Source organism: Symphalangus syndactylus, chromosome 6 (assembly GCF_028878055.3).
Source record: "Symphalangus syndactylus isolate Jambi chromosome 6, NHGRI_mSymSyn1-v2.1_pri, whole genome shotgun sequence".
Lineage (NCBI taxonomy): Eukaryota > Metazoa > Chordata > Mammalia > Primates > Hylobatidae > Symphalangus > Symphalangus syndactylus.
In genome coordinates, this window is record NC_072428.2 from 59,400,728 (window position 1) to 59,419,037 (window position 18,310).

The following is an 18,310-nucleotide window of genomic DNA, read 5'->3' on the forward strand; positions in this document are numbered from 1 at the left end:
AATTTACATGTCATTATAAAATATTGACTATTTGTCAGCCGACTAGTTGGCAAACCCTAAGCTTGATGCAAAGACAAATTTGTAAGGGTCTCACAGTAGTTAAGGTGAGCATAATTATAATAGGAGTTGTCACAGGGCACTGTGGGAGGCCAGAGCCCCTTCCCCTATGAAACTCAGGGAAGGGGGTTGCTCATATCCGTCCAGCAAGTCAATTCTGGAACCTGCCTCATACTTATCAGGCCATTTTCTCAGCCACCAAATGCCATCTGACCAGGAGCTAAGTCTGAGAGTAACGATGCCACACATGGGAGATGGGGACTGCGTTTCAGACTCCTTTGAGGTTCCTACCAGCAGACCTGTGGGCTGAGGGGAGGAAAGTAACCTTGATTCTCCAAAACTGTGAACTCTGTAAATCAAGGTGCTCTGAAGTGTGTGATGTTTATGTTAGGTGTACTATTTAATCTGTTAAGAGGATCGGCAAAGCTGACTTAAAACTTGTTTCAGGCCACTGCGGTGGCTCATGCCTGTAATCCCAGTACTTTGGGAGGCCTAGGTGGGCGGATCACTTGAAGTCAGGAGTTTAAGACCAGCCTGGCCAACATAGTGAAACCCCGTCTTTACTAAAAATACAAAAATTAGCCGGGCATCGTGGCAGATGCCTGTAATCCCAGCTATTCAGGAGGCTGAGGCAGGAGAACTGTGGAGGTTGCAGTGAGCCGAGATCGCACCATCACACTCCAGCCTGGGCAACAGAGCGAGGCTCCATCTCAAAAACCAAACCAACCAAACCAACCAACCAACCAACCAAATAAACAAACAGCTTGTTTCAATAATAGCCTATGTCACAGGCAAGCCTGGGCAATTTTTTTTTTTTAGAAAAATGGAACATTTCAGTTATAATCTACTAAACTGCCTCATGAAGCTAAAGGTAGAAAATTCACTATAATTTTCATTGGCAAAATCTGTCCAAATCCTTGTTAAGAAACACCATAATGAAATATCTTTACACCTCTAATTCTAGATAGCCTCATAGTTTGCAAAGTATTTTTCCTTTCAGTATTTATTTAGTTTTTTAGTCCTCATAATGGCCCAGAAATGGGGTAGGGCAGGGGATTATTTCTGTCTGGTTGAGACTTGGGTCTGGAGGCCAGCTAGCCTGTCCCTGAGTCACATGGCTCGCAGCCGGTGAAAATAGGCGTCTGGCACCCTTGCCTCATTCTCAGTCTGAGCTGGAGCATTTTGCCTTGGGTGACTCTGCATGTTATTTTTCCAGCAGACTTTGGATATTCTCAGGGATCTGACTTCTTTCTTAGTTCATTTCTTGATCTCTCATACTTGATTCTGCTCTTCTCACCTGACCTCTGATTCCGACCTACCTCAATTAAAACTTCTGTCTGCTCTTTTGATTAGTTTACTTGCAATTGCTCCTGCGAAATACCTTTTACACCTAAACAACACTTCTGCAATTACTGGTACTGCCACTAATGTTGCATGCATTAACAACAACAACAACAGCAGCAGCAGCAACAACAACAACTGCAGCAGCTATCATCTGAGTACTTATAATCAATCAGACACTGAGCTTTCCATATTTTATCTCACTGAAATTTGAACCTCATACTATTCCTATGAAATACATAACTATTTTCATCCCTATCATACAGATAAGGCACAAAGAATGTAGGTGACCCTAGCCAGTACAGTTGAAAGAACACGGACTTGTGTTCTGGTTCTGCTATATACTCACTGTGTAGTTTCAGGCTCGTTATCTAATCTCTCTGTACTTCATATGTAAACAATGTGGATGATAATTCCTGCCATCTGAGGTTGCTGTGAAGATTAAATGGGAAAGAGCCTGGCACATAGTAGGATCTCAGAAAACAAAAACAAAAACAAAAAAAACTAGTTTCCCTTTCTATTTTAGGACTTTTGTCTACCACTTCTGGTTTGTGTCAACAAGGATAACCACTCTCGGGTACTGCGATGAAGTGCAGACTTTGGAATTCCAGATGCCATTTTATAAAAATGCAACTGTAAAAACTTTTCCTTCTTCACTAAACATCAACTATAGCTGCATATTTCATCAAGGAAAGAAAGGGAGGGATCTTTCCTGGTAGAAGTGTAGGAAACCGTTTTAGATTTCAGGGGTGGTGGAGCGTAACGGATGCAGTGATGTGTGAGCATTCGGTTTGGGATCTGAGGGAGTGACCTTGGGAACTAATTGAGTGCACAGACTTGCTCTGACAAAGAAACCCCTGTATTGGCTAAATAATGTATAAGAGATTTCCATCAGGCAATGGGCAAAATGGAATTATTTAGCGTATTTCCATTCCAATGAGTTAATCAAGATAATTGCTGTTTTCCTGGATCTTTGTCTTTTCTTTGTAATTAACAAGGTCCTTGTTTGGAGAAAGGAATTTAGCCAGTGAACTTTGTACAAATCGCTGTGACATGTTTGTTCAAATTACATTTAAAAATCAACTACAGATCTTTTCCTTTGGATTTTGCTAGGACTGTTAGAAACTGATGCTTGATCAAGCTTGAGAAAAACTTTAAAGAGTCAGGTTCATTTGGAATTAACAAACTCAGTGTGGCACTGGTGCAGGGGTAGGATGCAGGGAGGGCAGCAGGGCAGCACTGAGAAAGCCCAAGCTCTGGCATCAGACTTGGACTGCGATCCCTGTTCTGCCACGTCTCACTAGCAAACAGTGGGCGAAGGTGCCTTCAGAGCCTCAGTTTCTATGTCTGTAAAATGGATAATATCACCCATCCTCAGAGCTGTTGTGTGGATTAAATGCAGTGGTGTAGCTCCTAGCCCACAGCTAATACTCAACAAGGCTAGTTCCTTCCCCACCTCTCACATGCTTATCTAATGGTGACATACTCAGCAATCTCAGTCGTTTGAACCATGGCTAAGACCTCAAAAAGCAGCTTAAAAAATCTAAGTAGAAAGAGCGATGTTAGTCCATTCATTAAAATATCTCCTAGAGGAACACCCCAGATAAATATATTTAATCGTGGCTAGGATTATAATAAGTTGAACTTCTGGTTCTCTGATCACACCTCTTAAGAAGTCCTCTACTGGATGAAGAATAGAGAAATGAGCTACTTGAGGTGGGCACTAGGACTGAAATAAATAGTGACATCACAGCGCAACCCTGAGGGAGGAGGCGGAGAAACCTACCCTTTAGATACAGGACCTAATAAAGTAATGGTTTAAAATCACTTCAGGCAGGGGCAAAGGGGTCTATATTCTCATTACCCCACTTCCTGAAAGCTCTCTTCATATTACAGCATAATATGCAACTGTTGTTCCTTATTAACGACCCTGAATCAGAAAAAGAAAGGTTTCATTATGTCTGTATAGTGTGTTTGAGAAGGGAGGTATGCAATACACTTCATAAGAAAAGTCCCAGGCAAAATGGTTAAAATGAAAAGGGTTTTTTTTGGAATTTGAAGATGTAAGCTTCAATTATGTGGAAAATTCATCCACATGTGCCTGTTCCTTCTCCCCTTGCCACATTTCTGGACAGTGGTCATATGAAGATGCTAGCACTTCATCACGTAAGTACCTTTCACCTACACCATCTCCCTGTGGTATGCTGGGCAGGTATCCGCTGTATCCATTCTACAGATGTGGAAACCAAGGTCAAGAGGGATTAAGTCCATGGTAGAGTGGGAACTGATGCCCAGCTCCTCTGACTCCAAAGCTTATGCCTTCTCCACTAGACCATTTCCTTCGTAGGAGAAATCATGTGGAATCTGAACATGTAGAAGGTATTATAGGTAATAGTTTTTATCCCAAATCCTGAATTAAAATAAAATACTCCATCAATTTACCTCTAATCATACAATGAATTAATGAAACAAAATCATCAAATGGCCTTGTTTTGGTACTTACTCATAAAATGTTGTCCATCCGTTTTCATTGCTTTTGGTTGCCAGAAGGCCAGAATTGCCATGGTATGTCATCATGGCCAACTCGTGTCCTTGTGTGGTCACACTCTTGAGTGCACTGTTGGTGCCCATGGTCACCCAATACACCTGGCCATCTGGGACCACCAGCCAAAGGGGCATCCCAGTAGAGTCTCGGCGGACATTTACCATGTTGCCATTGTTGTCTGTGATGAGTGTGATGTCGCCGTCCCCAGTGTAGGTGAAGTTGTACAGGTAGTCTCCTGTGGGCAGGCTTTGGGTGTACAGGTGCTTGCCAGTGGTATCAAACAGATAGAGCTCCTGGTCAATTGGTGAAGACAGCTCATACATATTCTGGGTGTTGAGGAAAGGCTTGTTCTTCCGGATAAACCGAATTCGGATGTTCCCAAGGTCGGCCACGTAGAGCTCCCCATCAGCACACACAGCCAAGGAAGATGGGGTATTTAACTTTGCATCCTTGGCATAACCATCATCTCCAGAAAAACAATCACAGTTGGCATCATTTTTACAGTCACAGCCACTGGGGGCCCCAGCAACGAGTGAGATCTCTCCACTAGTGGTAACCTGCCTGATGCGGTTGATCTTTTTCTCATCAGTCTCAGCAATATACAGGACCCCATTGTGTGAAACAGCCAAAGCGGTGGCTGACTCCAGGGTTGCGTGGATGGCCACCTTGCTTAGCAGGAAGTGGTCAATGCCAGGGACCTGGCAGTGCATGGGCCTCCCGGCGACAATGCGCACCTGGTGGTTTTCAGAGATTTGCAGGACCACATTGTTGTCGAGGACATAAAGTGAGTTGTCCATTGGGTTGATGGCTAAGTCTGTGGGCCACTCCAGGCGAACCTGACAATGAAGACACCGATACTCAAATGACTGGCAAGATGCCCACCACTAATCCATCCCATAGCCCACGTAGCCCATAACAGTGTCCAAAGTGGCTTCATATACAGTCTTGCTTGATCCTCATGCAGCCTATCATCAACAATGAAGTGTCAGCCCCCTGATCACCGGGAAACCATGAAAGGGCTGCCGCTGAGACATGTGATGGTCTCATTAGACTGACAAAACATGAAGAAGGAGTTAACAACAACAAAATAGTAGACAAAGGGGTAGACTTTGGAGTCAAATAGGCCTAGATTCAGAGCCTAGTCCACTACTTATGACTGTGGGCAAGTTACTTTGCCTCTCTGAGCCTCAATAGTCACATATGGGAAATGGGAATGATAACAGCACAGTGTCCCTGACCCACCATAACCCACCAAATAATGGCAGCTGATGTTCTAGAGATGGGAGGGAAAGGCAGATGGAGTCTGGAGGCTGAAGTAGGAGTTGTTCAGAGGCTTAAGAAAGAATCTTCATGCATGGTTGATATGACACATGTATGATTTCTCAATTCTTTGAGTTCATGGATTAACAGCTGACTGGGTGCTAGAGATATAAAGACAAGCTAACCATGGCCTCTGTCTGTCATAGTTCTAGACCAGTGATTCTCAAATCTGGCCTCACATTCAAATTATCTGTGGCGATTTTAGAAAATAATGGTGCGCAAACCCCACCCTTGGTGAGTGAAATCAGATCCCTGGGTGTGGAGCTTGGGCATTGGCATTATTTCAAAAAGCTTCCTGAGTGATCCTGATGTGAGCTTGAGAATCATGACTGGATCCTTGCCCCTCATGTATGGTCATCAGCATCAGCTCACCTAGGAGCTGAGCATAAATGCAGAATGACAGGCCTCCCCCAAACCTACTGAATCAGTATCTGCATTTAAACAAAATCCCCAGGTGATTTCTGTGTACATTGAGGTTTATGAAGCCATGCTCCAGACAACGGTTCTAGTACCTCAGAGAACAGGTCCACCTGGAAAGGATTACTGAAGCTGGTTGTAGGAACTAGGAGTTCAGAAGTGCTGGGCCCCTTGTGGAACCTCCTCTGAGCCAGGCTGGGAAACTGGCATAGCTCATGGTGAGTCTTCAAGTGGGCACCCAGGGGATTGTAGCTGGCATGGTCTGAGGGGAGGAGCGTTTTCTTCAGTGGACTTGAAGGCTGGATTGTTGGATCTATCACACTAGGAGGTATTGGCACTAAGGGGAACCCTTTGCCACCTGTGTCTCTAGGAGGTCCAGCCACGTTTTCTGTGGGCTGGAAGTGCCGACAGGTGCACCCTACTGCTGATTTTTCCACCCCACCTAAAAATTCATTGCCTTAGACTTCCTGAGCCCCCTACAAACCCTTGATATTTGGTCCAGTCTGGGGCCTGCTTAAGCAAGTGTATACCTTTATTTTAATTTACTTATGTATGTATGTATGTATGTGTAAGACAGGGTCTCACTCTGTCACCCAGGCTGGAGTGAAGTGGTACAATCTTGACTCACTGCAGCCTCCACCTTCCAGGCTAAAGCGATCCTCCCACCTCAGCCTCCTGAGTAGCTGGTACTACAGGCATGTGCCACCACATATATATATATATATACACACACACACACACATATATACGTATATATACATATATATACGTATATATATGCATACATATATACGTATATATACATATATATACGTATATATATGCATACATATATATGCATATGTACATATATACATACATATGTATGCATATATATGTATATGTACATATATACATACATATATATGTAGGTATGTATATATGTATGGGCATATATATATATATATATATATATATATATATTTGTAGAGACAGGGCTTTGCCATGTTACCCAGGCTGGTCTCAAACTCCCGGGCTCAAGCCATTTGCCTACCGTGGCCTTCCGAAGTACAGGGATTACAGGTGTGAGCCACTGTGTTTGGCCTAAGTGTATGCTTTTAGATAAGAAGTTTCTCTTCCAGGAATTTACTTTTTGTATACCATTGTCTATAAGAGTGTTTTTAATAATGATGAAGCCATTTTTAATAATGACGAAGACCGAGAACCAACTCAAATGCCCAACAGCTGAGAACTGGCTAAATAATAGTACATTTAGTTTGCTCATAAATTAGAATACTGTGTGTAGTTGTTAAAAGTGATGTTATAGATGGATATTTAATGACATGGAGAAATGTTTGCTATGTATTAAGTAGGAAGAACAGGTTACAGAACTGTAAGCCCAGTGGGATACCAACTGGGGAAAAATACAAGAAGTTTAGCTAGATTATAGATAAAGAGCAGATTAAGTGCTTGAGGGATATATATCAAAACGTTAACCATAGTAAGATTAAAGGTGATTTTAATTTCCTTCTTTGTGATTTCTAACTTCTTATATTTTCTACAATGTACATGTGGTAGTTTACCAATGTAAAAAGAAACCCCAATACATTATATACACACGAGTGAGGCCACCTCCATCTGTCCCCTCAGCTCAGGGACATTCTCAGGATGGGGCAGGCCCTTTCTCAGTTCTTTAGAACATGATCTTCAGGTCCTGCTTCTAAAGTCTTCTTGTCCCCTTACTCCCAGCTCCCTCTGTCCCTGCAGAGCCAGGGAGCCTGCAAACGCACCAGGGCCGCTGCCGGCCAGTGCTGCTGCTTCACACTCCCCACGCTCTCTGGGCAGTGTCATGGCAGCTTTTGGCTGCATCAAGAACACAGTTTGCTCTAAAGTGACAGGGGAGTTTTCAATTTCTTAAAACCTACTTCTTGTCAACTCTGGTCGCTAAATATTTTATGCCTTCTGGCCCTGTGGCACCTCGGGGACCTGCTTGCGGAGAACTTTCTGCCTGTCGTTACAATGAAAAGATGGTTCCTTGATGGGAGGACTGGGGGGAGATAGAGTCAGTGGAGGGAGAGCGGAGAGGAAAGAGGAAGGAATGAAGAGCAGTGCTTTCCTACACTTTCCGCTTATGCCATGTGCACAGAGGTGCTTGGGAAAGGAGAAGGGGCATTGCTCTTGGAGTCAGTCCTCACTCTGTCACACTGCCCGTGTGATGATCCTGCACCAGACCGACTACCTAAGCCTCTCTGGTTTCACCACCCTATTAGCGATGATCGTGCTGAGACTTGATTTCCCATCCCCAAAATGAATGGACTAGACTTGATAATTTCAGAGGTCTTGCAGCTCCCACGTTCTATGGTTCCAGTGTGGAATGGGACCCTCTTCCCTGTCCACCTGAGCATTCTGTGCCTTTATTAAAGCACTTGGAGCTGGCTGCCTTGTTGCAGAGTGATTTTGTTGCAAAAATTGATCGTCAAATGAATGAATGAAGGAAAGAAGAACCAGCAAATGGCATAGAGGGAGTGAGAGATTGGGGTCAGGACACCTCACTTCCTATTCCAGTTCCACAATTGCTACATGTGTCACCTACCTCAAGTTTCTTAAACACTGAACGTCTTTCTCTATATGTAAAAGGGGACAATACATATTATATAGGGTAGTTGTGAAGATTAAATGAGACAACGTACAAGGAAGTTATTTGTGGATTTTAAAGGGAACTAGTATCCACATCCTATTACTAGCTGCTAGGCACTGTACTAGACAATTTGTGTATGTAATTTCATTAAAAAATTCATTTCCATATCCCTGATGGAACCTGGTACAGGGCTCTACATTTATAAATGCATTTTCTTTCATCACACCTCAGTATTCTTATCTATAAAATGGGGTAGATCAGCTCTACCCCATGAGACTATTGTGATAGCTAAGTAAGAAAAGAGAAGTTGTACTTATCCTGTACCCCCATTTCTAACAGAGCGCCTGGCACATACTAAGTTCTTATTTTGGATCCTAAGCACAGAGTTATTCTCTGCCGGTGGTGGCCATCTCCACTTCTTAACAGGTTGCAACAACTTCCTTCTGTTCCTTCTCTGCTCTGTGCCTCTCTCTTTAGTTTCTTTTTGGGCCTGGGTTTGTCTCCTCCCAAAGGAGCTGGTCCAAGTTCCTTGGCTCTCGCCTTCTCACTCATGCCTCTGAGCTGTGTGCTCTCTCTTGCTTACTTCCCTGCTCCCCATGGGGCGGCAGAGTAGAGAGGAAGCGCTGAGAAAGAAAGCCAGTGACACCTGCGCATATGTGTCTGTAAAATAGATGCCAGTATTGGAGAGTTTGGTTAAAGAAAATCCCATGCTGACATTCAAAGGTAGTGAGGGCCTTTAGAGATTTCAGTCCAGGATTTCTGAATCTAAGTGTGGGTTTTAGCATTTTTTCCCCCTCCGCCATATGCCAGTTGTCTTCCAAGCCTTTGATCCGACTGCTTGGCAGTACCTCTATCTAAAGTTAAACAATTTTCCGATGTGTGGATTGAAAATTTTCGGCACCCTGTGCTGGCTGGTTGAGGGCCCATTTTGAGAATTGAAAATACTTGTATGCACATCCTTAGGCCATGGCAGCTTCCTGATGGGTAATTCAAGCTTGCTCACAGACTGGAGAGGGAAACTCACTAGCCAGCAAGGGCAAGCCTGCCAAAACTGCAAAGACGAGTGGCAGAGAACAGCTTCCATTCTGGAGTGTAATAATCACATTAGCTAGCGCAGAGGGAAACCATCCCAGCATGCGATGGGGAGGTGACATGAGTGCTGGGACCTCCAGCAGCATCCACAAGGCTCTGTGGAAGGACTTAGCAATACATGTCAGAAACAGAGGCAGGCATGGCCAGAAAGGCAGGCAGTAGGTGACACAGTCAGTGGAAAAGGGCCTGTGTGTGCAGGCTCCCCTAAAAATGAAGCGGTTTAAAAAGCTAAATGTTGCTGGAGCTGAAATCAATTTGCAATTTGATGTAACCCAATGCTCCTGATTTCCCACGTTTTGGTAATGTTGGCAAGATTCAGCACAGGCCACTGATTCAGCATGGGCCTGGCCCAGCCAAAAGATCCAGCAACAAAGTACATACCCTTGCCAAGTCATCGCAGGATGTACTAAGGACATGCTGGATAGCCAGTCACTTGTGTCTCTTTTTGACCTATAATGGATTCCTGGTATCCACCTGCAAATGTGCAAACTCCTTGGCATGGTACAACAGGGTCCTTCCCTTCCTGGACCCAAACCATGCTTCTTGTTTTAACTGTGGCCACCTGCTTCCAAGCACCCTATGCTATGGTTTTCAATTTTCCACTATTCTTTGAGTGTACCAGCCTCATTAACATCTTTGTGCCTTTGCACATGCTGTTTCCTTTGTGTGAAATGTCTCCTTTCTTGCCACTCAGCAAACCCCTATTCTATTCAACCTGTAAAACTTGCATAAATGTCACCTCTTGTGTGAAAGTAGGCACTCTAACTTTTGTTCATTCATCACCTCTGAAGGGCCAAGCAATGCTAGGAGTCGTGCATGCATTGTTTCATGTATCTTCAGGGTAGTCCTACTGGGCTGATGTGAATTATTTCCATTTTACAGATGTAAAAAGTGAGGCTCAAAAGAAAGTTACTGAGTGAGTGGCAAAAGCTAGGATTCAATCAATTGATTAATCAATCAGCAAGTATAGACTGTGCCCAAATTTGGGTAACCAGGCACTCTGGTTACTGACAAAATTTCTGTCCTCACGTAGCTTAGAAAGAGAACAGGCAATGTACAAATACCCATCAGTGTTACCAAAGTGGAAGTTCAGGTGGCAATGGATCTAATGTCACGCGGTGTAAAGCTCTGTCTATCCTACCCTGCTGCTGTTGAGGTTTCCTTGGGGAGATTTCTTCACTGTCCCCTGGGCTTCCGCTTGTTATTCCTGATGGTGAACACCCAAGACATGGCTGTATCTTACTTATCTTTGTGTCCTTGGTGCTCATCACAACCTGGCACCAAGTAGGTGCTCTTTAAAGGCTTATCACTGCAAAGATGAATGGCCAGCAGGCTGCCTGGGTGGCAGATGAGAGGATGAGTGGGCAGTCCCAGGGCTTTGGTAGATGAAGCCATCTTACCTGGGAGATATCCATGACAGAATCACAGCTGAGTGGCCGGGCTGATGTGAGATCATTGGAGCCGAGCAGGGTGGAGATGATCCCATTCTGATCGATGCGTCTGATCATGGTGCCATCCACGAAGTAGATCAGCCCAAACTTGTCCACTGTAATGCCTGGGGGCAGAGAAGCCAAAACAGGAACTCAGCATCAGAGATGACAATGACCCGCACATTCCTGGAGCCTTGCTAGCTGACAGAGCACCTCCTCTACATGATTGGGTTTGATCCTCCCACAACCTTCATTCCTCTCTCAAAGAGGAGGAGTCTCAGGCTCAGAGGCCTTGAGTGACTTGTTCAAAGCAGGGATTAGAACTTTTTCAGATCTTCCAGGGCTCTGGTCCTCCCACCTTGCTGCCTCCTGAGATTTTAATCTATCACCTTAGCCATCCACTAAACCTGGATTCATAACTTCTGGGGTTTTTTAAGCACTAGAGATATAGTGGTAAGGAGGATCTTTTTCAATATTAACACTGTGAATTATTTAAATTCACCTACTTCTGAAGCTCTGTAATTACAATAATTAGTTCCTCTTTTTGGTAACCATTTTTCTTTTTTTAAAGAGTCTCGTTCTGTCACCCAGGCTGGAGTGCAGTGGTGTGATCTCGGCTCACTGCGACCTCTGCCTCCCACGTTCAAGCAATTCTCCTGCCTTAGCCTCCCAAGTGGCTGGGACTACGGGCATGCGCCACCATGCCTGGCTAATTTTTTTTTGTAGTTTTAGTAGAGATGAGATTTCACCATGTTGCCCAGGTTGGTCTTGAACTGCTGACCTCAGGTGATCCACCTGCCTTGGCCTGGGATTACAGTGCTGGGATTACAGGCGTGAGCCACCATGCCTGGCCCGTCCTTCATGCTTTTCTATTCTTATTATTTTCGTCTCACTGATCATTACAAAAGTACAGAATCTGAATAGAATCCTATGGATTTGTGTAGAGAATATTGTTGAATTGAGTTTCTAAAGGTGGCACACTGAGGAGAGGAGTCAGAATCATTACTCAACATCACCTGCTCCATTCACTAGACCGTCTCACTCTGTTAACTTTCTCCCTGACCCAACTTGTGTGACCTCGGGCAAGTCACTGAGCATCTCTGTGTTTGTCTTCCCAGTTGTCAAACAATGAGACTGTTCCAAATCTTTAGTTGTCACTCTTGGACATGTATGGGAATCCCCGGGGAGCTTGCTAAACTGCAACCCCCAGGTAGCTGCTTCAAAATATCTCAAGTGGAGTCTGAGGTTCTATCTGCATTTTTGACAAGCACCTTGGGTGATAATGACACAAACCAGAGTCTGAGAACCACTCCACTATATCAGTACCTCTCAGCCTGTGATGTGCATCAGAGGCACGTAAAGAGGTTTTTCAATATACACCTGCTGGCCTAACTCCTGGAAATACTAATTCAGCGGGTGGCTGGGACTAGGACCAGGGCATGCTTTAATAGTGTTCATGGGTGATAGTAATTTCCATCCCAGGTTCAGAATCGCAAGAGTCAGACATAACCATGAACTGTCATGGGATACAGATAAGACATGGCCCCGGAGAGCACCCAGTTTAGATGGAAAGGCACAGAATGAGTCAGTACCATGTGAGCATCACAGGAAAGGACAGACTCGAGAGGGTCATGGTAAAATACAGGTGATTCTGGTCACTTTTGTTTTGCTATGTTTTCTCTAGGGAAGGCAGTGGAAGAAGGGTCAGGAAGGCTTCACTGAGGTGGAGAGACTTGAATTATAAAATTTTCTGGTCATATTAATTGGGCATATTACTTCACTTTTAAGTCTTCATTTTCTCATTGATAAAACAGGGATTCTAACATCTGACTTGCAGTAATTAGCCCTCAATAATTATTAATGACCATTGTAATAATGAGAGAGTGGCTGGCACTTTGTGAGTTTCAAGGCCTTTGCTCTGGGGACCCACGTGTCTCTCACTGGCCAGCAGGGTGCTTTAAGATGCCCAGGGGGCCTCTGAGTGCTGAGAACCTGCTGGAGCACCAACTGTTCCTTCTTAGGCTGGTCAGGCTGGAGAGTGATTTCACACAGAGGACCAGGCAGCCTCAAGGCTGGGAAGCCTTTCTCATGGTCCTGTCGTGAATGTACATTAATTTCATTCTGTAAGTGCCAAGACAGGCATTTTCTTGTCTGCCTAGCTATGCCCCGTCTTTCTCTTCCATCTGTTTGGACTGATGAGTGCTCCATGAATAGTCGGGTTTCTTGTTTACAGAGTTGGCTGCACAGACTAATAGAAGTGATCTGTCCCCTGATTAATTACGTAATTTTTTCTCCTTTTGTTGTGTTCAATAGATGGACATCTTTTCTCCTCCCTGCTGCAAAGTGCCTGCATATTGTGGTACCCTTGGCATTTCTATGTGGGTTAGTCACAGGCTTTTGGGTAAATGCACTGCCACTTCATCTGTGTGAGGGTGGGGGGCTGCGAGGGCAGGGAAGAGAACACACATGTGCGGAGAACAACTGAAAAGCCCTGGAGAGAATAAAAATTCTCAGAAAAAGCTGTTTTAAACCTAAGAGAGTAGAATGTTGTGGCTGCAAAGGGTCTTGGGGATTGTTTAGCCCAACCTGCTCATTCATTGACCAATGGGGAAACTGAGGCCCAGAGGAGGCGGTCCCAGGGCCAGCCAGTGGCAGAGGAAAACCATATAGGATTTCTAAGTGCAAGCCTAGTATTCTTTCCACTCCTGGTTGCTCTCTCAGTATTTGAAAATCATAATTCGGCGGGATTAGCCTTTGTCGGTACAATATTTACCCCACACAATTACCACCTGACACTCCAGGTATGTGGTAGAGACAATGTGACTTGATATGATGTCATGTGATATAATAGAACAACAATAATAGGAATCATCATTTATGGGATGTTTACCATGTGCCTGGTACTACTGTGCTAAGCATTTACATTCCTAATAATATTCAATCTGTACCACAACTGTGCAGCATATCCCTATTACATAGATGAGGAAAATGAGGCTCAGAGAGCTTCAGTGATTTGCCCAAAGTCACTCAGCTGTAGATGACAAAGTCTGAATTTGAATGCCTGATTTCACTAGAATCTCCTGCTTTGATTTGAAACTAGGCCCTGAAATCTAGAACTATTTAATAATAGAACCACTTATAATGTTTCTATAGGTTTTTATTAAACATATTAATTTTGACCATCAGAATAAGCCTAGGAGGTAGACACGGATGGCATTATTACTCCCATTCTATCAGTGAGGACCCTGGGGCTTAGACACTGTAAATCACTGGCTATAGGGGTTGCAACACAGTAAACACTCCACTGAGTGTGGATAATGATGGCTTCTCCAAAAACCTTTCCCAGTCTCCAAGGCACAGAGGTCTCTCTTGGCGCTAAACCCCCATGAACAGCTCTTTCTTCTTGCCTCTCAGAGAGCACCTCTTCCTCTCGCCCATGTCACAGTGATTCACACTCCAGTCTTATCTATTCTGCTGCAACAAACTTATCTATGCAACCATTGTACTCTATGTACTCGAATATTTGCTGAATAAGCGAAGGACAAATTGTGATTGTGGGCATTTAGAGGTTCAACTTTTTGAGGGACTCAGAATTGAGACCTACAGTTAACCCACCTGATAGCATATGAACATATGAAAACACAATACACTAAAATGTTTTTGTGTAACAATAACATGAGAGACAGCATACATGTCCAATAGTAGAGGATTGGGACATCCATTTGCTGGAATACTATATAGTCATTAAAAATGAGCACACAGAAACCATTTAATGACATGGCGAAATGTTAATGATCTAGCATTTACGGAAAAAAAGCAGTTTGCTTAATGTGATCTCATTTTGTTTGTTTTTAGTAAACACTACATACACACAAACACTTTGAAAAAAGACTAGGAGAGAAGAAAGGAAATGTTAACTGGGAGTATTTCTGGCAGGTGGAATTATCACAGTTTTCACCATCCTCCATATATTTCTTGGTATTTTCCAAAGATTTTTGCAATATTAATCATGCATGTTTTTCTGAAATGGAAAATACCCCAATAAATGTTATTGACAATGTCTCTAAGGCAAGGCCTTACCCCTGGGATTGGTGAGTGTGGCTTCTGTGGCCTTCCCACCATCCCCGCAGCGAGTGTCATCAAAGGGGAGGCACTGGTCACCTGTCCCCGCAACCACCTCAGAGTTCTTGACAAGGTCCTTCACCACCACGGTGGACTTGATTTTAAAGACCCGCCGGCTGTTGGTGTCAGAAAGGTAGACGGCCCCACTCATGGGGTCTGTGGTCAGGTAGTATTTGTGTGCTGGACTGTGACTAGAAAACAAAGACAGGGCCAACTGGTGAGCATTTTCTTCTTTCCTACGAGTAGCTGGAGATGTACAGATGAACCCCTGGCCCTTTAGAATCCAAGAAATAATGTCTTATGGGGATGATGCCCCTATTGTGGGCGATGGTTCCCCAATTTTTCTGACCTCAGTCGCTGGCTTAACTATCCTTCCCACCCACTATTCTTGCAAAAACCCCTTGCTAATGATTGAGATGACCAGCTCAGTGCCATGTTTGTATCAGGTGCTAAATACATGTTTTCTTAAGAAGATGATCACTGAGGCCTACCATTGGTGTCTCGTTCATTCAAGCTAGAAACATGGATGTTCTTGACTTTAAAAAAACACGTCAAGAGTTCAAATCCTTTTCCACAGGATTTTTACAGCAGTCCCTCATCTCCATCTTGGGACTGATGGATGAAACCCTGGCTGGCTCTGACTCCCGGTCAGCAGCATCAACACCGTCTTCAGTGGATACTCATGTTACACTTATCAGGAGCCCAGGAGTCTCCCTCTGGCAGTCAGATATAAATGAACTTCAGGATTGGTTTGTAATTTGCAGTGAAACCCAAGGAAAAGAAAAGCGACACAGAAGAGCAGTGCTAATGATGGTTCTGTTTCTGGAAAACAGTTGCAAAGATCAGGCTGTGCCAACAGAGGAGAGAGAAGCTTGACTATAGAGATGCCTTGAGGAGACAAAGCACTGCCTCTAGCCACAGGGTGAGGAAAAGGCACAGGGTGAGGAAAAGGCACAGGATTTGGAATCAGAACAGTCTGGGTTCCAAGTCTAGCTCTGTAATTTCCTGGTTCTTAAACTTGGGTAAGTTACCTGACCTCCTGAGCCTCGAATTGTCTTTATGTGCAAAATGGGGGTATTAACAGCTACTTTGCTGGTATATTGGGGAAACTAGAGAGAAAATAAAAAATGCAAAGTAGCATAGTGTAGTAGATGCTCAATAATAATTATTATTTTAATTACCAATGATTGTGTCTCTTCTTGCACTTGGAGATGACTACGTAGTAGGTATCTCTTATTAAGCCTGAATTTTTTTATCCCCTGGTACTGATATACAATTTCTTTTAAGTCTAGAGCACATTGGAGTTGAACTTGGTGCTTCTGAGAAGCTAATTTTAAGTTCCTGTGCATGGCCTGAACATTTGCCGGGCCCTAAAACTGCATCTCAATATTGGCAGCCCCTTCCAAGTCTCTGGAAGGTATTTTGATTCAAAGGAAGCTCTGTTTGGACCAGATAGCCTGGTGCTGGTCATTTTCACTGCACAGTGAGGCATAAACTGTGCTAAGGGACTCGGGACAGACTGAGCAGTGATGAGAGCACCAGCAGGGCCGGAGCACTGCAGACCCCCTTCAAGATGAAAGCAAGAGAATTTGAAAACTCTAGAAAGAAGCTATTTTGCATTTATCAGGTATGTAAGTTTTGGGTCCTTTTGAAAAGCAAAATTTTATTTTACAGATTTGTGTTCTTTGAATTCCCTGTGAAGGCTGGGGCACCATAATCTTTTCAGTATGGAAGTCACTGAAGGTCTTAATCTGGCCCTGGCAGGTTTGTCATTATAAATGTCTCTTGCCTTGGACAGTGTCCTTGGGGACTGGCTACCTCGAAAAGGGCCAGGCATCCAGACCCAAGGCTTTCCTTCCTTGGTTTTCTCTCCCTGAATTCAACTAAACTGATATGATTTTCTCCAACTGTCCTTCCTCTTTAACCATAATACTACTGTCCTGTCACATCCTTCTCGAACCAAGGGGAGGTCTCTCCACCTGTAGCCTGGGTCCTCTTCAAGCCATTCTTGATCTAACCCAAATACCAACCTGCCATTTCAATGCTTTCCCTTCAGGGATTCCTTAATTCTTACAGAGAAGTCAGGAGCTTCCTGCCCCTGCACAAATCCCAGCTTTCTGCTGTGCTGCTCCACCCTCCCGTCCTCCCTCCCCTCCCAGACACCCTGCACCTGACCACAGACCTGTCCCTGCAGCACGCCTCAAGTCTGCCTGCACCTGCTGCTCCTGCTCTGCAGTATGCCCTGCCCCTCCCTTTCCTACCCACCCTTCACTTGTCAGTTCAAATGCTCCCTCCTCTGCAAACCTTCCCCAGCCTCCTCCCTGTGTGTGGAGATTTGCATCCATTCATTTCTGGATGATAGGACATAATGCTGTGACTGTTCATTTATGTGTGTGCCTCCAAAACCCAATCGTCAATACTTGAAGGGAAGAGACTGGATTTTGTTCATTTTTGTTTTTCCAATGTTCTGCTTCGTGCCTTCTAGCTCATAGCAGCCACTTGTTTTAAGTAGATGGCATGTCTATTTTTAGATTAGTTAGGTAGTGTTTGCATTTGCATTATTTAGCTCTTCTTTTACTTCTCTTCTGGGGGTAGCAGTAAACAGGACAGGTATCCTGTCTATTTTGAAATGTCTCCTGAGACTTACCCTATAATGTAGCACAGATTTAATCTTCCCAGATGACATCAATTCTGGCTAAATAAATGCGGTGACCTTAGATCCTACTGTGTAATGCCGGGGCAGCCTTGATCTTCCTGCTTTTCTGATGACAGCTCTGAGGCGGGGTGATTTTTTTCATTTCTTTGCACATCACTCATGATAAACTGGTGCTATTTACCTCGGCAGAAAAGGGTCCCTGAGGGGATATGGTGAGGGGGCCCTGTCCACTTAGATTAGCCCCCTGAGTTTCCAGCTCATGTCTCTCTGCACTGCTCCAGAGAAGTGTCACTCATGTGGAGCTTCTCAGATCAGTGAATTCTAGGACAGAGTGGCATTGGCAGGATTATCCCAGAGTCTGTAAGAGCTGTGGCTGCATCTTTCGGCCCAAGGACAAATCTGAGGTCTGCTGGTAAGTTAAGCGTAGGGAAAACAACAACTAGCTTTGAACTTAGAAGGTGTAGGCTCTCATTTAGGTGAGTCACCTAAATAGTTCAAATCGTAGGTCCCTTAGCTGTCCAATGACTAAGTCCCTGCTCGGCTATGCTCACAGGCTTGTCATTAGGATCAAATGAAATTATACATCTCAACAGCCCTTTCTAGTTTGCAGAGCTCTCTGAACATTCAACTCATTTCGTCCTCCTGCCACCTGCCCCTGGGAGCTGCAGCTGCGTCTATGATGCCCATCTAGACTCCACCAGGCTGCAGTGCCA

At 44.3% G+C, this 18,310-nt stretch overlaps 1 protein-coding gene across 1 annotated transcript in view; it reads right to left on the bottom strand.

Moving 5' to 3' along the window:
* TENM4 (teneurin transmembrane protein 4) overlaps window positions 1-18,310 on the bottom strand; it is a 3,069,169-nt gene that overhangs the window by 35,884 nt on the left and 3,014,975 nt on the right. Inside the window, exons 32-34 of the mRNA XM_063641401.1 lie at window positions 14,900-15,132; window positions 10,790-10,944; window positions 3,902-4,779 (exon numbers count right to left, since the gene is read on the bottom strand). Of these exons, the coding sequence (XP_063497471.1) occupies window positions 3,902-4,779; window positions 10,790-10,944; window positions 14,900-15,132 (1,266 nt within the window). The remainder of the gene's footprint in view (window positions 1-3,901; window positions 4,780-10,789; window positions 10,945-14,899; window positions 15,133-18,310) is intronic.